Source organism: Monopterus albus, unplaced genomic scaffold, assembly GCF_001952655.1.
Source record: "Monopterus albus unplaced genomic scaffold, M_albus_1.0 scaffold3.1, whole genome shotgun sequence".
Taxonomy (NCBI): domain Eukaryota; kingdom Metazoa; phylum Chordata; class Actinopteri; order Synbranchiformes; family Synbranchidae; genus Monopterus; species Monopterus albus.
Window position 1 is genome coordinate 2,926,469 of NW_018127883.1, and position 24,102 is coordinate 2,950,570.

The window sequence follows — 24,102 nt, forward strand, 5'->3', positions numbered from 1 at the left end:
TAGTAGCTGTGCAGCAGAGGGATAATGTGACTGTGCATCAGGAGCCTCAGCAGTGCATCTTCTCACCAACTGCAGCCACAGAGCAACCATGGCAGCGCGCATGCGCAGTGCATCCAGGGGCTCGGCGGCGTTCGGTGCTGAAGTGGGGTGGATGGTAGACAAACAGCGGCGATGGACATTACACCACAGGATTCCCATTTGCGATGTCGTTAAATAAGCATCGGAACATCGCGTTTTCACACCTATCACCCTAGGACACTGACAACCCGGCCAAAGGGGGTAAGAAACTGATTATTCTACGCTAATGTTCCACACGGGCTGGCTAGCTGACGTTAGCACGGCTGCTCAGCTGCCACCCCCTCCTCTCGCTGCGAGAGAGAGCGGATCTCGGGTTGTCGGCTAAAGCTAGCTAGAAGAAAGTGGGTGGTGTTTGAGTTCAGAAAAAATTAAGAGCGACATTCGGCACCGTGCGGACTTCGCTCAAACTGCGGTGTAACTCGGTGGTTTCAGCTGGGAGGGGAACTTCTCTGCTCGGACCTGCAGCGGCTGGGCTCAGATGGTTCAGACAGCTGCAGGAGAAACCATGCATAACACCCAGCCCAGCAGCTAGCCAGCACAGCTAGTGCACGGAGGGGGGGCAGGGTCCGATGAGCCTCCACCATAAACTATCTTGTCAACTTCTTCACCGTGGAGTTCATCGTGCCACTGCCTAGACCAATTTAAACCCTCTTCCTTTCCAGTCATGCACTGGAACGAGATAGTGTAGCGCACAGCTGAGGGAGCACCCACACTGCAGTGTCCCGTGGGTGTGTTGAGTCAGAGGAGCACAGGTTATGTTGCACTACATCCCTGGTAACTTCCTGATTCATCTCATTCATCGTTTCCTCTTCACTGTCAGTTCTCTTATCAACACATCTGAGATTGGTGATGTTTGCTTGTAGGGTGGAAACATGTAACTTGAAGATGCAAATGTTTTAGGCACTAAAAGGAAAAAAAAGGATGCTTTTAAAAGTAATCCCACCAATAGGTTTTATTTATTAGTTATCTTCACCAAAGTGCAGGGAACAGAAAAAAGCAAAATGTACTATAATAATTGCACATTTACTTGCATACAGTTTTTTTTCATGGTACTGGGCATGTGTCTTCATGTAATCCCAGACTGACTGTGATGTTGTGATCATGGCTCTGTGGGGCCCATGCCATCTGTTACAGAACTCCTCGCTCTTCTTGTTGCTGAGGATAGCCTAGTTCCTTCTGACAGGGTGGAGGTCATGTTTTTACCGGCATTTGTTGGTTTGTTTGTTAGTTGGTATGTTTACAGCATAACTCCAAAAGTGATGACATTTTTGGAGTGGTAGTGTACAGTATGGCCAAAGGAACAATCTATTAGATTTTGTTGCTGATCTTGGTCATCATCTTGGTCCGGGAATTTTTAAAGGATTCTTCACCATTGTGAGATCGGGCCAATTTCAGTATTTTTGCTTCTCCATACGTGATGCCTGCAAATGCTTGGGCAAAAATTGCAAGATAACAACCACATAAGACCTGTTACACACCAAAGTATGATGCAGATCCAGTTAATATTCCGAACCCGCTGATCCAGAATGTTCACATTTATAGGGGTCATGAAACAACAGAGACAACAGACTTGCAACTGATTGAGTAGGGTGTCAGATGTGACATGTCTTCCTGAATTACTGAGCTAGATCCTGAAGAGGCACAGTTAAATAATCCCTGAAGACACTGAGTGATATCCTGATTGTTCTCATTGCAGCTGAAGAGTTAACATGGCTAGAGTAAATAGGTAAATGATAGGCAAAATAGGTAAACCAATTATAATAATAATTATTTCAGATGGTCTGCCTCGCTCTGTTTGCTCTTCCAGCACATTAGTAATCCTCTTCTTTTTAGGAAGTATGTTAGTACAGTTACTCTGTGGCGCCTTTCCTCCTGGGAGCAGGCAGATGAAAATCACCCAAGTGCAACACAAGAGCTTTATCTTCACACATAACTATGCAAAATCATCTTTAATGTACAACAGAAACTTTTGTTTTCAAACCAGTTCAAACTGGCATGAGCAAATATGGATCCTTATCTCACGAAGCCACTGGTTTTGCTTTATAACACTATCGATGAAACGTGTTGTGGCAGATATATGTGAGCTCTTAGTTTTGCTTTGTGCTTCGGTTTTTGTCATGTGACATCAAAGTGGAAACGAGATCTGGTCAGACAAAGTAAGAGACAAAAATATGTGAAATTAAAGCAGTCCCATGGAAACATACAGTAATAGGCTGCAGAACTGCTATTAATAAGAATGTTTAATATTGTTTGTTTAGCGGGCTACATAATTGTAAATATCACTCAATAGTTATGAATCTAGATATCATCTATACTCTCGCTGTTCTTCAATGTCTTTTACTTGAACATTTTAGTCAAGTTGCAACAGGCTGGTCATAGTCCATAATACATAGTGTTTAGGTCAACATTTAAGTTACTGGAACAGTAATTCCTATATGGAAAGCATGCAGCATGACAGAAACTTAGGAGGCTCTGTCACCTTTAGGCTCTTAGTCCAAATCCAGCAAATAACATCTGGCTGTGATTGAGGGTTGGGTTGTGGTGCCAGTGATGTGCTTAATCCTCTTCGTGATGAGGGTTTAAACTGCATGCATCATTGGGCATTTACTGCATTTGGCTCATTCCTCAAGTCGTTTCCGGATTCGCTTTATCTCGTCTTATTTTGTCTGTATCCTTTAGCTTATCGCAGTTATGTCAGTATATGTATCAGCGTCCATGTTGGCTGACAAGTAAAAAGAAACTGCAACACAAAAATGGCAGAAATATGTTTGGGGCAGTCTGGAAATATTGGACTGTAACAGTGATTGTTTTAATTGATTATTAATTAAGTGGTCAGTTGTTTAATCAATTATGCCATTAGTTTTCCATATTGAAACTTTAAAATAACTTTTCCAAAACCTAAAGATATTCAGTTTTCAGTTATATAAACCAGAAAGCACCAAACAATATAGCAAGAGACAATGTAAATAACTTTAATGTTTAATTGATGACCAAAATCACTACTTGATTAATTATCCAATCATCTCAGGTCTTCACCAGCGTGGCCATTACACGGTTTGTCCACCAGAGGGCACTGACAAGATTATTTTTCAACTGAAATATCGTACTCCTCACAATTCTGATCACAAAACAAATTTAAGAACTTCTTATCACATATATTCATGTTAAGAAATGAACATGGGCTGATACAGTATTATTCTTTTAAAGTCTCAAAACCTGTGTACTGGTAAGTTGCTGCTTTCACTGTAGCATTTGCAAGTGTGCACTAAAGATACATTTCTGCCCTGTTATGTTATTTGAATCTGTCATGATTTTGACTTTAAAGCTGCTTTTCTTTTCCTTTGTGTTTTTCAGATGATGTGTTTCTCATTGCTCCCTGTGCCCTCAAAACCATAAATGACCCTTTCACCAAATTCCATGCAAGCCTAGGAGGCGACGGTGAGAGAAATAAAAGCAGTTACTCTACATTCAGTCGCATAAGTTACATTTCACCTCAGCTGTCGTGTCCCTATTTGTGCCAGTTGGTCAGGGATGGTGAGACCAGTAACCTCTATTCCCTGTGATGAAACAAACCTCGTCGCCTTCCCTGCATCTCCAGCAAGCCAAACAGCCAGTCCTTTAGCCAAACAGACACTCAGACCGTCCACCAGTCAGTCATTCCTTCAACCAGCCTGCTTTCATCCAGCAACCTATTACCTCACACCATGACTGTGCTGCCTGACCTGTTTTTAGGAACTCATTAATTCATGGTAAGTTTGGCATTTGACTGAAGATAGTGTATTTCCAGTTTTTTTTATGTTGTTTTAATGAGATGGAAGTAACAGTCATGAACTTGTGTTCAGTGTTTCATAACAAAACAAAGAGAAAAGTTTGAAGGGTTGGATGTTGGTAGAGTTGGTTTTCCTCAGTACAGTTTTAAAGAGCAAGTATGATGGAAAACAAATAAAAAAAAGAGCTGGGATGGATTAGGGTGATGGCGGAGGTCCTCCTCTGCTGTCAGATTACTAATCTTTTTCTCTGCTATGGTTTTAAGTTATCTCAGACTTTGAATTTCCCATGTCGAAAGCCAGCGGTATTGAAACTGTGCTTGTTGTGATGTCAAGAGTGTTTTCACATTAGGCACGATTATTTCATACTGTGCCCAAGCACGATTGCTCCCCTCTCCCCTGCAGGACTGCTTTCACATTAGTAACATTGTTCTGTGCCCCAACACACTTGAGTCTGTACACAGTCCTATACAGTGGGTGGCAGTATGCATGTAGTTGGTTTGTAATCCTCCAAAAAGAAGAAGCAACCACTCACGTCATCAACTGGGCAACATTTGTTTCTGTTCCGTGCGGACAATGGAGTCAGTCCTGTTACTGTGGATGTTTTTATTATTTTTGAGATGCAGACAACCACCAGTATCCAGGTGTCTTTGTATGTCCTCATCAGCCCAAATTTCAAGCAAGCATTTTACTTCTTTGTTACTCCACGGAGATCCTTTCTCAGCCGTGTTTCGTAATGTTTAAACTGACAGAGTCAAATAGTTATAACATAGCAGCCCACTTCCTTGTTTGAGCAACATTTGTTTCTGTTCCGTGCGGACAATGGAGTCAGTCCTGTTACTGTGGATGTTTTTATTATTTTTGAGATGCAGACAACCACCAGTATCCAGGTGTCTTTGTATGTCCTCATCAGCCCAAATTTCAAGCAAGCATTTTACTTCTTTGTTACTCCACGGAGATCCTTTCTCAGCCGTGTTTCGTAATGTTTAAACTGACAGAGTCAAATAGTTATAACATAGCAGCCCACTTCCTTGTTTGAGCATGTTTGTGTTCACATCTTCCACGGATCATACTCGAGTACACATGAATTGTGCTCGAGCCCACCTTTCAAGCGGACTCGAGCACGGTGCCCGAGTCTGGTATGCTTGTGTTCATGCTGATCAAAATGAACCGGACTTTGGGGTCAAGTGTACTCTGATCCTCTGGGTCCCTAATGTAAAACCACCCTAAGCCTACCCCTAGTGTAGCACTACACTGAGAGTGTTGGGAGTTATATGAAAATAGCTGTGCTAAAGCTAAACTAGCTGTAAAAAAATAACTGTTACTTTGTTAGGAAACATGATCCTACCATCCTGAAACATCCAGATGAAGTCTCCAGTCTGCAGCAGCAAGTTTCTGTCATTCCCATTCAGGATTTGACTGTGGTTCATATACTATGTCTGAATAACTGTTTTGTGTTTCCATTTGCAGCCATTATGTAAGATAAAGCTTGACCATACGTCCATAAGACTTAAGGCTTAGTAACCTGTCCCACAGCAGCGTACATCATCATGATGAATGCTAAACAATGAAGCAGTGACATGGAGGCTTCAAAGTAGTAATTAATAAAATGAGGAATAAATGAGGGGATGTCATCAGGATACTTTGAAGTTATTGCACGTACATGTATGACCGATCTTGTATCTCTCTATCTCTTTTTTTCTCCTCTGACCTCAGTGCATTTGCATTTCCACTCCATATTTGAATGTCCTGGCTCTTCCAGGTTTAGAACGATATTGTACCCTTGCTATTGTTTGCATCACGTTCCCTGTTTATTCATAGATGTTGCCTGGGTCACTGAATAACTGATGGCGACTCCACTGCCCATGGCATTTGCATATCAGATACATCAGCCTTACCTGTCTTGTATCGTTGTTGTTATAACTCGAATGTCTGTTTGCAGAGTAGGTGGAACAAGAAGAAGGTTCCTCTGTTGGTACAGGAGCCCAGTTATTTTTATTTGGATTCTTAAGTGTTTAATGAGGAGTTTAATTCAGACCACAAATTTACAGGTAATACTTCTGTTTTATTAAATGTATTTTTAATTCCCATACTACAAGACTACACTTTGCTCTGCATTCCTTGGCGAAATTAAGTTTAAATGATTCTTTGTTTGTTATTATCTGTCCTGTGTGTTAACAAAATGGCATGTTAGCTGATGTTCATAGTGTTTCCTGCTGTAGGATTTGACTGTTGCGCTACCTGTGAGAAAGCTTTATAGTTTTAAGCTTACTGTACAGTGTGATAAAGGTTTTCCTGGCCTATTTAGCTCATTAGAAGGCTGCCAGGTGTTGTTATCTTCCACCTGGAAGAAGATGAGAAACCGTATTAAAAGGTGACACTGTATATCATTATCTTGGGTATTAGAATGAGTTCTGTGTACTATAACTTGATTAGGTAGCAGCAGTCGCAGAGAAATAACTAATTCATTAGAAAGGAAGGTTTGGGTGAACACTACACAGTCTTCACTCATGTTTGTTGAATTTTCCGAGTATCTGAGAGAGATCTTTTCTAAAATTAATAGTTTCTTTCCGTGTACTTTTGTTACTTTAGGTCAGCTGGTTCACTACTGGATGGATTGGTGTGAAATTTAGAAACGGCAAAGCATTAGCAGAATCCATAATACAGAACCACCAGTTCAACAAGACCATCAGACGCTAGCAGCACATTCGTGTGACCACGGGTCACTTTTAGGTTTTGGCGTGGATCCCTGTTTCAAGCCTCATCTCCTGCCTGTGCAGAGGATGTTCTGAGGTAGCAGCAGGCCGGACAGAAGATGAATGGAGAAAGAGCTGAATGGGTTAATATGTTATAGTGTCTGTCAAAGCTGAACTTGGCTTAGTCCTAGAAAGGTCTCTCATACCGTACAAGGAAGGGAATCCTCTCTGTTCTGCTTGAGTGCTCTCTGTCTATCACTTCATCTGGCTTGCACACACACTCACACGCTGTCTTTCATTTTTCCTCTTCTAATAAGATACACTGTACTGCTGGAGAGCCAGAAGTAAAATATGGGGACTTAATTCGCACCTGCACTTTCTGTTTCATTGTTATTCATTTCAAAAGTATTTAAATGTTTCTGTATCTGTCCACTGTGAAGCCCCGGAGTGTGAGTGGAGTGGAGATGAGAAAAAGGCAGGCGGCACACATCGAGGCCCCACCCCAGGCCCCTGGACAGCCCCGACCTAATACCTGCTGCCTCTGCTGGTGTGGCTGCTGCAAGTGTCTCTGGTAAGAAGACATTCCACTCTGCTGTACACTCAGATATCACCCAGTAAAACCAGCTAATTATTAAAATCAACTAAATTAAAGACGTTGTTAAATTATGAAAATGGCATTTAGTTTTAAGTTGAGGTATTTCAGTATTCAGCCACAGTTTTATATACATGAATGTAAATTTTGTCACCCTTTTTTTTTACTAATTGATGACTACAGTATTAGCTTTACAAATGTGACAGCTCAAAGGCTGCAACACCTATGTTAGAAGCACCTAGCATAAATGTAACGATCCAGCCAAAGCAATGTCTCAGTGATGTCCATTATACTGTGGGACAGCCAGTTAACATGTAGGTTGCTTTTACAACTAGATGTGTACAGTTTATTTGCTGCTATTGTGCTAAAAAAGGAAAGCACAACTGAAACAACAAACACTTGGTCCTGCCCTTTATCCTGTTGCCTATTCTGTGATGTTACACTTATTTTCAGTTCCCTAGAAATTCAGGCCAACCATTAAACCATTCTGCGAACCGGCCCATGTTTTAACAGATTTCAGAGTTGAACAATTACGAACCCAGATGTTATTTTGTTTATATTGACCAACATAACAGCTGTGCTTCCTAGGGCTCCCTCTGTGTTTAGACCCACAGCTTGGATAATGAACTCCCTGAACATAGTACAGTATAGGCTTAATAGATTATGTAATTCGTAATAAGTTCTAACAATGTTGATGCTAATAATACAAAATGATACACATACATCACCTGAATCCAGCAGTGAAATTAACTTGAATTAAACATCATTCTTTCATTGCTGTTTCTGTAACTGCTGTAGTCTTTATGCTTCAAGAAAATAGTGGACACAATGGGTGACAATGAAAATAACCATTAGTTTAGCTTTAATTTCTACAATACAAAGACGTCCTGCACCGTGTTTCCCCTGAGCAAGTCACCATACCCAGCAAGTGCTGTGCAGCTCCTCCAGCCACCTCACTGTGGCCACACTCTCGCCTGGAGAGAGGAGTGAATGAAACATTGTTTTCAGGCAGTGAATGGGGAATGTGCTGCTTCTTTCACACCACTTCATATGAAGTGGTGGCAGCTTGTAGACTGGGCCCGCAGAGAGCGCTCTGTGATGCCGCTGTGTGTTTCTCAATCAAATGCAGGTGTCGGATCTCCATAGTGAGCCTGGAAAATTGTCTTTAATACTATGGAAGCTTATTAATGTTATTGTGAAGGCTGTGCCTTTACAGTGAAAGTTTGTGCAAATTACATGTAAATCACTCAGTGCCCTCCGTGTCATGTTTCTTTTCACTACCATGCTGAGTCAACCGGTGGAGATCTGTGTGGGTGTGTGGAGACCTCGTCTGCTGCTGTGGTGAAGTTTTAGATACTGTGTATGAAAGCTTTAATGGTGTCAAAGTGTCAAGGCATACCGTTGCACTTTTATCCATGCTTTCTTTGTGTCTCTGTTTTTTCTCAGCTTTCTAACTCCCACCCCCCGTGCCCTTGAGCGTCTCCTCACCCTCCCTCACACAAGGCCCTTATCTGGTTGGGGTGTCTTCTATTTCCATCCACACATCACATGCAAAAGAGCTGTGAAGAACAGCCCTTATATTCTGTTGTATTGTGAGGGTGCCCAAGGGCCATGGCTAGTGTAGCCCATTATTGATGCACAATAGGGACTTTGACAAGAGACAGCAAGAAGAAGGGAAGATCCTCCACGGTCAGACAAAAATAGACAACTCAGTGCGTGTTGTGCTGTGGACTTGCACAGTGTGACTGAGCTACAGCAGACAGAGAGGCTACCGTGACTGTTTACACAAAGGCTTTCACTGAAACTTTGTTATTTTAGCACCTTCGAATTTGTGGCAGCGTTTTCTGGAGATGATTTTCATGAGTGAAGCTCACACTGATGCACTGAGAGAGCTGCAGCGTAGAGGTGCTGCTGACAGCTGTCATCGTTGATTTAGCCGCACCACATGGTTACGTCTACATATTGTTTTTTCTGACCAACAGTTCTAAACCCCCAAAAACTAATAGCCCCTTTTACACTGCCCAGCGTGGGAGTTTTCTACCAGTTTTACTGCCTCACAATTCTGTGTAAAAGGTATGGTCCCAGAATTAGTGGGTCCATGCTGACTCTAAAATGCCACAACGAGAGGTAGTGTTTTTGCCACGCAGAGTCGCCCCACCGCCTGTATAAACAGGATGAGGTGGAATGCAGGGTTGGAGGTCGGGGTGAGAGAGAGAGATCTAGAGAGTGAATGAGGAGAGAGAGCAGCATCAGCGAGAAGAAAGTGAATAAGAGGTTAAAACACTATTTTGGGATGGTTTTAACGTGATTATGTTCTAAAGCAGAAATAAACACAACCACACCTCTGCACAACCCTGCGGGAAGGATTTTGTGTGAATGCAGCTCAACTCACGTTTCTGTCTGTTCTGCTGTGTGCTACCTTGTGAGTTTGTAGCCCTGCCCTCAAACCTGAAACTGGATGCACATATAGGAGGCTACTGTAACTCCCGGTTTTTATTTCAAAATCAGACAACAGCCCTGTGTTGAACTGAGTTTCAGTGGCCACCAAGCTCATGGACTGTCGGACGTCATAATAAGCGTCACACCTCTAGTATCAGGAATCTGGCAGCTGTGTAAAGTGAACACAGGAGTCGCAGTTTGCTGGCTTTTTTAAGTTCAGTGTGTAAAAGGGCTTAAATCAAAAAAGCCATCTTGAAGGAGGGTCAAAACACTGGCGGCCTGCTTATGACATAAAACAAACGGCATAGAACTAGAAATAAATCAGGTTTTACATAATCTTGGCTCAAAAAAAAAAAATCTTGTCTTCAAACCAGGAATGAAGACAGGATAGAGAGAAGTGAACGACAGACGTGTACCAAGATGGACAGTATTGAAGCTACAGAAGAACAGTGAGTCCAGCCATCCTCCCTCCAGTCTTGTATGTGTATGTCAGTATGATTGTGTGTCAGTCTCACACATGCTGCCTTTCCTCATTTTTTTTTTATGCTTGTCTGTAGACACCCCAGTCTAGAGGAGGTGTTGTCGTGGGCGCGGAGCTTTGAGATGTTGCTGCGCTCTTTGGAGGGCCGGGAGATCTTCCAAGAGTTCCTGCGCTCGGAGTACAGTGAGGACAACCTGCTTTTCTGGTTGGCCTGTGACGAGCTGAAAAAGGAGACTAGCCCATCAGCAGTGGATGAGAAGGCCAGAATCATATACGAAGACTATGTGTCCATATTGTCACCCAAAGAGGTACAGGCTGTGTTTGTGTTAATTCAGCACACGTGAGCATACAATGAATGAAGATTGCTTTTGAAATAGTTCTAGGGATGGCAGTGTTGCTCTGTTGCTTGGTCAGTCCACCACTAGGGCTAGATAGGAATGAAATTTTGAATTACTTTTATTTATGACTTGTCCAATATTTTGGTTTATGTCCACCTGCAAGACTAACGATATTCCCATCAGCCTCAGCTGTACTTGGTACTTAGTGTCTCTTAGCAAGTGCTAGCACTCAAACCTAAGATGGTGAACATGGTAAACACTGCACCTGTTGGTTATCTGTTAGCACTGTAATTTTAGCATGATGGCATTAGCATTTAGCCTAAAGCACCACTGTCTCTCAGTACACTGCTACAAACTGCTAGCATGACTATGTAGACTGTCTTGTTAAGAACCTTCGCTAGCCTAATTAAATTTTAACTGTGTCTAGCACATCTTCTGCTGGAGTCTGCGTAATGTCTGAATAAATCCACTGGCACTTTTAAACATGTTAAAAAGCGGCTGTGGTTTATGAATTGATTTTTATTTTCCTTACCCCAGGTGAGTCTGGACTCACGGGTCAGAGAGGGAATAAACCAGAGCCTGGCGGAGCCCAGCAACCTGATGTACGAGGAGGCCCAGCTCCAGATCTACACCCTGATGCACCGCGACTCCTTTCCCCGTTTCCTCAACTCCTCCGTTTACAGAGACCTCCTGGCCAGCAGGAGGCGCACCTGCCTCGAAACCTAGACCTCGCCATCCTCATCGCCATCGTACACCAAGAAGACTTCTACTTAAACTTCAAATACTACTATGGTGCCAGAAGTCGGGTTTGGAAAATCTCTCCCTCTTTTTTGATTGAAAAGCCTGAATGACATCCATGATAGCTGGTTGATTTTTTTTTTAATTTATTTATATTTTTTAAGCAATTTATATCCAGTTCTCCACTGGAGTCAGGTTGGCCTTTGCCGTTTGGTTATTGGTCAGTTTAAGACCATTACTGCTGGCCAGTGATTGTTTTGCTAGCAATCTGTGCTGTTTGTTTTGGTTGACTGGCCGACCCACGTGTCAGCTGTTAGTTGGAATGGCCAACCTGATGGCCAGCTGCTGGTTAGCTGTGGACAAGGACTCCTCAGGCGGCTTGGCCAGAAAGAGAGAGATGGGCAAAAAGGACAAGCCAGCTGTTTCTGTACTGTAATATCTAGACCTCATGCTTTCTACACTCACTTTGATATCCCCTGTCTTTACTAGTCCATTCATATTATTATGTTTTTCTAAGTCTGTTCCATTCCTCTGATGTATTTATTTTGTTTGGTTTTTAATTTCTTTACTGTCCAGACATGACACCTAGCTGTTGGTGGGAGTTGGGGGCGTCTCTGCCCATTTAACCAGTAGAAGCACTGGCTCTGCATATAACTCTCTCTCTCTCTCAGTAGCTTGACAATGCAAGCCGCGGACTGCAACTGTTTTTGAGTATTGAGGGGACCTGTCTCTCTCTGTCTGGCTGTGTATGTTCAGTGAATGGAAAACATACACTTCTGTCAGTTTTTAGATTATTGCAGTTTTCTTTTCTTTTTTTTTATTTAAGAGATTTGATGGCATCTGCAGCAAAGGCAGCAGTGCCCATCCATCCATCCACCTGTCCGTCCATCTGAGCACATTCCTTCTTTAGGTTTCTTTAACTGGGAGAAGTAAGGGCTAGAATTGTGGTTGGGCAGCTACATATATTATTATTACACATGAACTTTAAACTAAAATGTGTCCACTGAGGAATTCACAATGCCTTTACAATAAAGACAAGGCAGCACAAGCGCTGCAGGCATTTTTCTGGAAGGCAACCACAGTTTGTCCAGTGATCCCTGCCCTCCCATGCTTTTCCCTCTCTCCCTCCTCCCTTCAGCTCAGTCCATCACAGCTTGATAAGTAAAGGTGCCCACTGAGGGGGGGAAAACACTGCTGGAGAAAATAACATTAAGTCTAGGTTTGACCTTTTAGTGTTTTACCATGAGTTGAGCATTATGGAAAGCTGGCTCTCCCTGGTAACATAAGCGGATGCAGCAGGCACTGATGTAATTCAAAGGGTTGTTGAGCCCTGGCCTTTGTCTGTAAGGCTTTAGCTTTAGATGCTGTAAGTAACATGACCGTCCCTTGAGTTGGACATTCAGTATCACACCACACTTACGTGAACCAGGTGCCAAAAACGATGTCAAAGATGCTGTGAAGAGACATTAGTTGTGATTTGGTACCAGGCTATAGACTCTCAGTCATATCGGTGCATGTCTGTTTCTCCAGCAGACGAGGCCGGGAGAGTGTATGGTAGACCTTCAGTTTGCTAATGCCCTTTCCAGACACTGGCATATATTTTTAACAGAGCTAGTGAAGAGGGTCGGTATAACAATGCTGACATGCTGTCATAGAGAGCTACTGAAGAAGTTTGTGTAGTCATGCGACATGCTAGCCTTTTCAACAAGGCTAAGAGGTTTCAGCATGTTGCAGACAAGCAGTTAGCCTGCTTGTGCTAGCCATGCTAATCGTCCATTCCACTGCCAGCCCCTGCACACTGGTTTGTTTTTCTAATCTGACTTTGACAGCATGCAGTGATACTGGTTATGTGTGTGTGTGTGTGTGTGTGTGTATGTGTGTGTGTGTGGTGCAGTTGCACACATATCAGAAAAATATAGTGAAAAAAATTTAAGGGGGTCTTGCCAAATGTCCCATTAATATTTTGAGTATATAAAAGGACAGTTTGTTTTATGACGATGTGAACATTTGAACATGAACTTTGATCCTGGCCTGTGGACATGCAGTAAAAGGTGCATGAATGCAGTATATGCTATTTTTTAATTAACTGGGTCTCCAGGTGTGTTCATCATGTGACATGATGGATAGCTGACGTCTCCGTACGGTTGTTAGCGCACTCTTAAAGTGTCAATGAAACAGTGCCACTTCTCACTGATAAATGTAGACATCCATGTTGCCACCTCCTCTAACTACCTGATGTTCATGTGCCAAGTTAGGTTGAGATCAAATTTAAGAGCTGAAGATGCAGGAAATCTAGAGGACTACTGAAGTGCAATTGGTTGTAGTTAGTGGTAGTAGGATTGAAGCTGTGTCCCCCTAAGATAGTCAGAAGGTTACTAACCACAGTACCTGTCAGGATGCTCAAAATGTTTTAACCCCACTGTTGGATTATTCAAGAAACTGACTGCCTCTAGTTAGCTTTTGCAAGTTTTACTAAAGGAACTCAATAAGGAAACTGCTTGTCTTCTAAACAGATGCAGGTGGTTTGCTAGAGGCTAGAGCCTATGGAACTGTGGGATTTTGAATTTTCTACCAGACTTACTTGGAGTAGCTAGATGAAACTGCCAGTTCATGCTCTACAAAAGCTTTCTGTTGTGAAATATTGGTTATAAATCAGTGAAACTGACACTGTAATGTGAAAAAAAGCCAGTCTGAACCAGTAGTCACCCAAAAGTTTTGCAATGTTTCTTATTGAAAATATGCGATATTTAACCTTTGGCAATACGTATATTACTCACATGCAGACTACATTAATATCCATAAGGGCTTGATCGATATTGCTTAGCCGCTTCAATGAAGAACTGTGTATGCATGTGTCCACTTGATCAGAAGTAGAGGAATATAGAGAAGTGAACCAATTCAGATACTAAAGGATCAGTTGTGTTGTATTTGGACAACTCTGTAGCTTTTTGACTTTGTAGAAGAATGCCTGTCACTCATAAAGCTCTCCTTAAGACAGATTTCTCTTCTGCACAGTACAGCTATGTTTCCTTGTTGTTGAGTCTGTGTTGTAATTAATACAAGAATGTTTCACCAAGAACCAGATAAGGAAATCATGGTGCAACTAAAGCAAGTTTACATTTATAAATTGTAAGATGTGCGTACCTTGCTAAGTACTTGTAACACCGGGGAGCTTGCTGTCCCTGGTGTGAGCGGAGAAGCTGATAGGTTTAAGGCTGGCATGAGTGTGCCCAGTGCTAATGGACAGTTAAGAGTTAAAGACTGGGAGTGTTTTACAGGAAGGACAGGTGCGGCAGAAACCCAGGTTTTCTGCTGATGTCCTTTTAATTTATTGTGACATTTACAGTGAGGAGAAGTACACAGTTGTTGATGTTTAATAAGTGCATTTCAAATATGGATTTTACAAGCAATGATGATGATGTGAAGTGACCTAGTGTCATCGCTGAGTTTAGATTGTTGCCATTAAATTTCCATGGGTTCCAAGTGAGGGGTTTTTTTAAAACGTAGCTCTAGTTTAATTGATTTTTTTTAAAAAGGAAATTGAGAGCTGAAGCGCCCTGATGGGACGGAGGAGGTTAATGAAGCTTTGGCCTTACTGACACATTTTATTTTTTTCCTTTGTGTATATATATATATATATATATATAAAAAAGACAACAAACATCTCTGTAGACTTTTCACTACCTCTCATGTTGGTTAATTTATTTCACATCTAGTTGTCGATGTACAAGTTGTTTTTAGATCTACTTGAAGCCTAACACTGTAAACAAAAATGTGCACAGAGAAATGACAATGTATACGAGCAGAAAGGTTAAAGAGAACTTGGCCTAGTCGACATAATTTTTTGTTTGTATGTATTTGTTTTTATTATGTTACGATGAAATAGATTTTGCATCTCTATAAAGAATTCAGGAATCCACTGTTTAAGGGCTAATCCCATTTTTGCCTATGCAAATCTGTTACTGTGGGTGAGTCGGAGAAAGGGCGAGCTCTCGTACCTGTTTTAGACGGACCATGGTTTACATTGACTTTTGCTGATATTCGTCAGTTTTTATCAGCAAAAATGTATGCTTATTTTTGTTTATATACACACACACACACACATACACACACACTATGAGTCAAACATTAGGACACACTTTCCCATTAAATTGAATGGGAAAGTGTGTCCTGATGTTTGACTGATAGTGTATTATATATAAATCAAACAATATACAGAGAAAATAGTATATGCCTTTGTGATGATAAAAAGAAAACTTGTTGAAAACAAATAAATGTGTTGTCTGACATTATGTGGCTGTCTGCTAGATTTTGGTAAGACCGTAAAGATGACTGGAATTCAACTCACAGTTAAACGACCGCTTGACCGTCAGGAAGAACATTACTCAGGCTACGACGCTAGTAGCTGACCCTGTGCAGTATTTCATAACTGAAGGGCAAAATGTATTTATTCGAGGAGCAACCATATCATGACTTTATGTGACAAATATTGTTATGCAGCCTTTGATAAACAAGGTGTTCAGGTCACCCAGACCTTGTCTATATCATTTGGGTCATTTTTAAAGCAAGAACGTTTTTCTAAACAAAGGCCACAGGTAACAGTGAACAGATAGAGAAAGCCCAGGTAGAGAAGCAACTAGGAGTCACAATAGTTCCAAGTAAGGTTTGTTTTACCACAGTCTCACTCTGAAGGGTTGGGTCGGCACAAACCCGGAAACGAACGTCTGCCTTTGAGATGAGCACTGTCAATACGTAAATTACATTTTAAAACCAGTAATTCATTCATAAAATTACAAACTAAATCCACTTGCCATGAAATAATTAACATTCTGATGTGATTATCATTTTGTTGTTTGTTTGTCGGCGGACGCTGCACAGTGGTTAGAATCTGTAATTAAAAGTGTCATCGGCAACTTTTCTATTCTTCAGTGTCTTGTTCTTTTTGTAGCCACATCCAGAGTCAGACTATCACTGTGTGAATACAGTAGCGTTGAAGTGGAGCACATCAGCAGATTTTTTTTTTTTAATACTCCACTAATGCAAGATGTAGAAAAGTCTCTAAGTTTCTCACAAGACCGTTCGCTCAGCTCATTTGAGTAGAGTTTTCATTTATGTCTTATAATTCCTTCTTTTTTTTTTATTCTTCACTTGTACAGAAAATTTTGCTCCTGAACCAAAATGGAAATGAGAAAAGGAGAGTTGATGTTGTAGAGATTTTTCCCACAATTCCTCACAGTGCGTCTTAGCTGAAGAAAGACAGGTTTATCGACCGATGTTGTCCTGAAACTCTACTTGCTTTGTGCGCTCCCTTAGTTGGATTTGGTGCCTCTTTATGCCTGACAACAGACCTCAAGATCTCTCTCTCTCTCTCTCTCTCTCTTTCGGGCTCTCACTTCCTCTCTCTGTAACGTCACACATGCAACACTGTTAACAGCAGTTAGAGCGGAGACAGTCCTGTTTTAAAGCAAAAATCACACCGATGCTTGTTCCACCTACATGAATACCGACACCCTCATGCCATCTCTTTCATGCCTCTTCTGGAGGTGTTTGTGCTACTTTAGGAAAGAGATTACGTTTGTGAAGGTACTGGTTGAAGTTGGATTTCAGCAGTTTTAGGCAATCACTTTTCTCTTTATTGATTTAGATGCCTAAGCCTCTTGGTTTTTGTCATGCCTTTGTAGATAGATCACAGTCAAGAGATGATCCACAAGGTGAAGATAAAAAGAACTTTACTGTCACTTTAGGCGACTAAAAAGTGACTTTTTTGTATTCAGCATGCTTTTTGCTAAACAAATGAAATAATTCAGTTATTTGCTATAAACAATACTGTATGAGTATGTACTCAAGTACTGCAGTATGCAGACAATTAAAAATATCAAACTCTTTTACGAGGTTCATATTTTTCTTCTAGATTGTTTCACTAATATTGACAGTTATGGGTACGTAATTCTTGTTTTGAGTGTTTCCTGAATTGCCAGAATGACTAAATGACCCTTTTTGTATTAACAAATATACACTGTGGTTGGTTATTTCCACATGCATGACCTGCAGAGGACAGTGCTAGTGCAGCAGACTTTTTAATGAAAAGTTTGTTTGGTGGAGCTCAACTTTGCAATATTTTTCAGTTTACTTGATGACTTAGACTTTTTTTTTTATCATTAAGGCTATTGAAATTTTATGCATGTGGTTACTAAAGGTCAACAAAGCAGCATGGAGTGAAATTTGTTCTCTTGTAGAGCTTCATCTTGAAATACAAAGCAGGTGTGACTTGTAGTTTTCAGATTTAAAAAAAGCTGGGACCATTAAAAACGGCCGCTGATCTTTAAACAGCAGCCAGTAAAAGTGAGCTCTTAAGTTCTTCGAGCATCTCAGAGCACTGTGTCCCTAAACATCAGGATTGTGCTGCCCAAGGATCTGACAGCTTTTCATACAGACTTTGAATTTTATCATAGGAAATTGATCATCAATCACTGTTTACCACACCTTGAGATACAACACTCCCTTAACTGTAGCACTGAAAAGACTTGATGAAACATAATCCTCTGCTGTAGAATAGCACAGGAGGAACTCATCTCATCGAGCCTCATCTTACAGAGATCGAGCTGCTACAAAATTAATAGCACTGAGCATTAAGGGATTTGTACATTATGAGAAACATTTAATTATGTTGGTATTGGCAATTCTCTGCATGATGGTACAATACGGTCATGACTGTAGTTTACACCAAGAACAGTAGAATCAAGATTAAAGAAAGATTTACACCCAAGTCCAGTTTAGAAAATGTGGATTGTTTTCCTTAATACACAACTTGGTGAATACATTTACAATACCCGAGTGAAACTGTAGTTAAAACATGATGGGTGTGGAGAAAGAGTTTGACTCTTTTGGGAAATACACTTTCATTTTGCTTTATGAGAATTAGATGAGAAGAGGGATACCACTTTTACCTGTGTGCCAACTATGAAGATAGAGCCAGCAGCCAGTTAGCTTAGCTTAGCTTAGCTAGCCTGGCATATTCCATCTCCAACGTGCACAGATCTTTATCTCATTTGTTTGGTGTGTACAAAAACAAAATTTGGTGGCGGTATTGATCTTCTCATCTCAGCAGAGAGAATAAGTGTATTTCCCAAATGTCTATAGGTCATTAAAAAATAAAGAGAGAAAATAAATGTACCGTGTAAAGTTTTGTTTGGGTTGGGTTTTGTTTGGGACACAACTGTCCCAGCAAGTACAACAGTAGTGGCTAGATTGGGTCAAAATTGTTGGAATGTATAATTGCATTTATTACATATGTTCCAAAACACGTTGTTAGTCTTTTCACATTGCTGTGGTGGGTTTGTCATCTCTCTGAATCATCCACATATACGTTGTCAACATATAACTGACAGACAACCTTTTGAAGCCTGTCTGATGTGGACTACAAGCAACCACAGCAGATCTGTCAGAACTTGTAACTGTGTAACAAAAGCAACCGTTGCCTATTTTTAATTTTTGTACTGATTTAATTTATTTTAAAAGGAGGTTTAGTTCACTAATTGTTTTTATTTTTGTCTCAAAAGACAAAAAAAGATGTTGTTCATCAGCCTTTAACTTGGAGTTATGTTAGCATGTTCAGTTGTGGTACATTTTGATCTGCAGTTGAGTCTCTTTGTTTACAGGATGAAATCTTGCATTAAGAAAAAAAACTCCAATCTATGGTAACTGCCCTTGAATATCTGTAATTTAAATAGTGCTGCTAGAGAAAGAAATCTAAATGTAACAACTTACAATAAATACTTAATTGATTTTTGCCAAATGTGACTCTTTCTTTGACTGGCTGTGGGAGATAGGCTGCAACTTGTAGATTCTTTACACAGTTTTAATCAGCATTGTGCTGTGAGGGTGCTTTTTTTTATTTAGGTTTTCATTTGCACTTCTACAAATATAGAGATTTCCACAACGCTTTTATCAGCCAAAAATAACGTGCTATGAAAAGGTGGTGCTTTGGCTTAAGGGATGGTAATGTTAGTTTGTTGTTCGGTTGGCCCATCACTTTGGTCCAGATGATCAGCCACGATCGGATCCATTGCTAGGTTATTGTGTACGGACATTCATGGTTCCCCATTGCTTACTTTGGTGATCCCCAGCTTTCCCCCCAGGAGTTCAGCGGTTTTACATATCCAGTAAAAGATCACAGATGAACCTGAAATTGTTCTGAAGATAAGTATGAACACATTTAAACAAAAACCATTAACCAATATGTGACATGACTCAAGGTAGAAAAAGGCAACCTCATTTACAAACTTCTTTAATTCATCAGCCACATCCAAGATCATGTTTTCAGACGTGTTTACATTCAGACAACAGGATGAGACCACATGCTGAGGACGGGAGAGGAGACAGGTTTGTGCATGTGGATGCTCGCTCATACAATCTTTTTTATGTTTGTGTATAGCTGTAACTTTTCACAGTCCTCTCTGTATATAGTTATGAGTGTGTGTGTGTGTGTGTGTTGTCACCCTCTCAGACTGTCCATTGACTGGTTGCCTCCAGGGATGCTGAGGCAGATGCTGGATCCTCCTGGGTCTTGTCTAATCCCTGACTGCAGCCTTGGCCACCTGACTGCATGCCGTCTTTCACTGTGATGACGGCACTGGAACCGGCCACATCTATACTTTCATATGGCTCTGATGTCCACTAACGAAGAGCGGAAGAGAGCAGGGGCATAAAGGCGCATTAGAGTAATACTCTTGGTTTACTGGCCGTATTCCTGTCTTGCACTTATGCTATTTTGCATCCCATGTCAAATTAAAATAGCAGCAAGTAGGTTTTTATTTTCTCACTGCACAAAATCTTTGATAAGGTTGTTGCCATACTTATAATTTTATCCCTTAAACTGTGAGGTGTAATCAGTGTTGTAGCTTCTTCGGACATTAAAGTATTCGGTGGAAAGAGTAACCCAGGTGGACTACAAGTGTAAGCCTCCAGAGGGTTTATGCACTTTGCCAATCTGACTTTCATGTCTGTGTGCTAAATTTGAAGCCAGCCTGGCTCAGTCTAAGGGTAAAACTATCCGTCCACCAGCCCCTCTAAAGCTCATTATATCCTGTTTATATAATCTGTAAAGACAACAATTAGCTGAGGCTTATGTGCCAAAATGCTGAACTATTCTTATAGTTGTTAAAAGGATAAGGAGTCGAGGACCTCTTTTTTCTGTATGAGGAGGCTGCAGCCTTCAGACATTACTCAGTGTTTGCTTCCTACCTGTGTGGCCCTGCTGCTGGACCTGTGTGAGGGCCCGATGGTGATGTTGACGCTGGATGAGGACTGTGTATCTGTGGTATTGCCCCCATCAGCAGCGGACAGCCCAGAGATAACCAGACCGCTGGAGAAACTACGCTTCCCAAACAGCAGGCTGAGAGTGGACGAGGACGAGGAGACCTGGGGAAAGGCACCGGATGAGGTGTTATGATAATGAGAAAGAAGAAAGCATGTACCTCTGCTTTGTAGCGGTAACATTAACTCAGTGTCTGCACAGTAAAATGTTGTGCAATTCACAGGTTTTACTGCTAAAAATGACAGTTTTATTAACATACAGAACTGATGTTGTGGCATGATGATCTTGTAATGGCAGCTCATAAACAGAATTCCTCCTCTTGAACCACTTGTTCTCTCTCTTCATTTTCCTTTAATTGCATGGTTATGGTACATTCACTACATGTCTCAGGCAGCCACTTCATTTCTAGATTAACCTAGGCACCTTGAACGTGGGAGTTATTTCAAACTTTAACTCACATGTAAACCAAGTCTCTAGAACTGCCTTCTTTCACCTGCGCAATATCACCAAAATCAAGAACATCCTCTCTCAAGGTGATGCTGAAAAACCGGTCCATGCGTTTGTTACTTCCAGGCTGGACTACTGTAAGTTAATCCAAAATACTGCAGCCAGAGTACTGACAGGAACTAGCAAGAGAGGTCATATTTCTCCCAGATTTTTCGTTGTGAATTGGCGCGATACAAATAAAACTGAATTTAAGTGAATAAATCAAATTTCAAAATAATAACTGAAAACACTGTTTTTCTTACATCTTATTTAAGTTTTGAAATATTCATCTGACAACCATGTGTTGTAGTGCGTTAGCCGACAAAGTGTGTGTGCACAGTACAGAGGTGTAACAAGCTCCTACCTGACTGGAGCGCTGCTGATGCTGCGCTGCCTGGAGCTGCAAGTTGATCCCACCTGCTCCTGAGAGACGAGGGACCTGAAGAGAGTGACAGATCCAATTATCACTTTATTCTCATAGTATAAGCCCAAACTGAACAAAGTAGGCCGATTAATGTATGTGCATATACCTGGGAGAATATAGAGGCTATGGACGTGTTGAAGGACAGCTGACTATTGGACAGACGCTGAACGAGCCCGTGGGCGGAGCCTGAGTCCAGGTTGGGCCCCGATTGGCTGCTGACAGGGGGACGCTGACTCTGAGGCTGCACTGACCGACTGCGGTACTCTCTCCTGGCTGCACAAACACACAGACACACAAAATCTGCAACTATTTTGATAGCCAAACAGCGGTATCTATTTAAAGGCTGCTAACATAAGCCCACTTAGTGTAAGCTACTGGTTATACCAGACTGAGCAAGGCTGCATTTATTTAGTCATGAATTAAAATCTTCTTTTGTAAGAGTAAGAATGCATCATTTGACTTTAAAAGCTATGTGGTCTTGCTTTAAAGGAGAATAAAAATACACTGTGGTACCTGTGCATATATGAAGATTGTGTGTGTGTGTGTGTGTGTGTGTGTGTGTGTGTGTATTGGTTTGTACCTGAATTGTGATGTCTGTGGCTGTGTGTTGTCCTGGCTCTGTTCTGGCAGAGGCTCAGGCTGTTGGATGTGACGGAGGATGGGCGGTTTTGACTCAGTGAGGACGAGCCGCCAGCACCACAGTCAACATCATCCATGTTCACACCGCTGTTACAGCTAGTCAGGTTGTCCTTACGCACCCTACAGGACACACATGCACCTCTCATTTATTCATTCATCAATGCAAGGCGCAAAAACTTCCAAAAAGCCATAAAACATTTAGCAAGCCTATCCCAGCTGGTTAACCACATGCACATAAACATATACACACACACACACAGAAAGATGTGTTAGCATATGTGGCACATAATAATGCAGTCTTCCTCTTAAATTACAGTAGTTAAATGTGTTCTGGCTGTCAAGGTGTGGTCCATCTCCTTGGCTCCTGGGCTAATTAAGGAAATTCAGATAACACCTTTAACTCAAGGCAAATGAAACAGAATTAACAATCTAATCTACTCTGAAAGGAAAACGTCACCCCTAAGAAGCCTAAGAGAAAGTCACAAAGGTACACACATTCACACACCCCATTAGCTGGTCTGCAGAGGTTAATACAAAGCTTGCACGATAAGCTAAAGGTAATGTGTAAAAGAGGATGAGAAACAAATGTGAGGATAAAGAGCAAGATGGGAAGCGAGGGAAGGATCTAACGCCAGAAGAAGAAGGAAGGGAGCAAGAATCAACACTGCTGCAACAGCAGAAAGTCAAGGCTTTTGGCAGCCCTCCCACTCTGGAACCCAGTGTGCACTCCCGCTGTCTCTGAACATGTTTTTAAAACTACATTAAGTTGGCAGCAAAGTCTCTCCCTAGCACTGACTTCCACCAAGTCAATATCTATAAATCCACAGAGAAGCACTCAGTTAGCGGGCAGCAGGAACATTACGCTGGTTTGCACTTTATCCAGAATGATTTACACCATTTTGAAGTTGAACATTATAAAGTTACCATCATCTCATATATCATCACAACATTCTGCCTCTTGCACATTACCTCAGCCCTAATGTTTGTGTGTTTGGGGTCCTGCAGGCCCACTGCAAAACAGCAGCTGTAAAACGTCCAATTTCAATAGTTTTCTGCATTTTGGGTTTTAATAAGGTCAGAGGAAAAATATTTATATAAAAATAAAGGCTGATTCAGAACAATGTGGGAATAAAGATAATGTAAACAAACACAGGGGTTAAGAAAAATCACGAGGCAAAAATATGGTACAAAAACAGCTTGGAGTGCAGAGAAAAGAACATCAGCCCCCTGAAAACTGACTTAAATTCTGCAGCAACTAGAGTGCATTTACAAATCCTGCATTTACTACGACAAAGCTGGTCAAGTTCAGTGACAGCTGGCGACATTTGTGAGTGAAGAGAACGGTCTGGCTTTTTTTTAGGTTTTTCAAAATTTCATATGTCAAGGGAAGCATTCCCAAAATCATGACAACATCTGCCACTGATGTGCATGAAGAAACAGCATTAAAAAAAAACAGAGAACAGCAGTCACAAATAGAAACTAATCAAGGACGATACTGTGCTGGAAAACGCTGCAGGTAATCAACCTCATACAACTTATTTACAGGCTGTGTTTACAGCAGTTATTTAGTGACTCAGTGAAAAGATGTTTTGTTGACCCTGTTTACATCTTAGCTTGCATAAGACAAAGAATACTCTGAGCAATAACCTCCAGCTGAAATTACACATGGCCTCGGAGGTTAAATGATTATAAGCAGAATTTAAGTTTTTACTATAAATGATACCAAATAAATTAGATCGAGCCTCTTTCCAAGAATGTCTTATTCAACAACTCTGAGAGATGGATTGTTGTTCCTGGAACTGAACTGAGCATAAAAGAATGTTAACTGGAAAGCACAATAAAAATAAACTTCAGGGGGAGTCTGAGCCTGAGGTGGAAGGAGAAAGTGCACTATTGACTGAGGTGGGAAACAATGTACTAACCGTAACCATTTAGAGCACAGCCAGGAACGAATGGCGTCCAGACTTAAAGCCCCTCCTCCAATGCTGCGGAGGGTACGGTGTGTTCCCGCATATGATGTCGTCAGTGGTGACACATACCTAAGAAATGAGAAAATAAATCAGACGCAAGGGACAAAAACTGTAAAGACAGGGAAGTTAGACACCTCA

The 24,102-nt window shown here is 41.3% G+C and overlaps 2 protein-coding genes across 5 annotated transcripts in view; one reads left to right on the plus strand and one right to left on the minus strand.

The window, feature by feature from the left end:
- rgs17 (regulator of G protein signaling 17) lies at positions 1-19,687 on the plus strand. 3 transcript variants are annotated; one of them, XR_002275055.1, is made up of 8 exons: positions 1-279; positions 3,433-3,516; positions 3,600-3,827; positions 6,982-7,112; positions 9,947-10,021; positions 10,130-10,361; positions 10,929-13,017; positions 19,603-19,687. XR_002275055.1 is itself a non-coding variant. In XM_020601259.1 (7 exons), exons 3-7 carry the CDS (start codon positions 3,825-3,827, stop codon positions 11,115-11,117), a joined length of 630 nt encoding a protein of 209 aa, XP_020456915.1. In that variant the 5' UTR covers positions 1-279; positions 3,433-3,516; positions 3,600-3,824; the 3' UTR covers positions 11,118-17,059. The 3 variants fall into 3 exon arrangements, 2 of the variants coding, with proteins under 2 accessions (XP_020456915.1, XP_020456929.1); XM_020601259.1 differs by lacking the exon at positions 19,603-19,687 and having other exon boundaries at positions 10,929-17,059; XM_020601273.1 differs by lacking the exons at positions 3,600-3,827; positions 19,603-19,687 and having other exon boundaries at positions 10,929-17,059.
- Positions 17,274-24,102, minus strand: part of pcnx2 (pecanex 2) — a 26,719-nt gene continuing 19,890 nt past the window's right edge. For both annotated transcript variants that reach the window (XM_020601238.1, XM_020601228.1), the window contains exons 35-40: positions 23,917-24,033; positions 21,936-22,114; positions 21,462-21,628; positions 21,296-21,370; positions 20,373-20,549; positions 17,274-19,805 (exon numbers count right to left, since the gene is read on the minus strand). In XM_020601238.1, the coding sequence (XP_020456894.1) occupies positions 19,632-19,805; positions 20,373-20,549; positions 21,296-21,370; positions 21,462-21,628; positions 21,936-22,114; positions 23,917-24,033 (889 nt within the window). In that variant the 3' untranslated portion in view covers positions 17,274-19,631. The remainder of the gene's footprint in view (positions 19,806-20,372; positions 20,550-21,295; positions 21,371-21,461; positions 21,629-21,935; positions 22,115-23,916; positions 24,034-24,102) is intronic.

Coding starts and splice junctions, on each gene's coding strand:
- rgs17 (XM_020601259.1), top strand. Junction 7,113..9,946: donor GGCTGCTGCAAGTGTCTCTG/GTAAGAAGACAT, acceptor TCTTCAAACCAG/GAATGAAGACAGGATAGAGA. Junction 10,362..10,928: donor CCATATTGTCACCCAAAGAG/GTACAGGCTGTG, acceptor TCCTTACCCCAG/GTGAGTCTGGACTCACGGGT.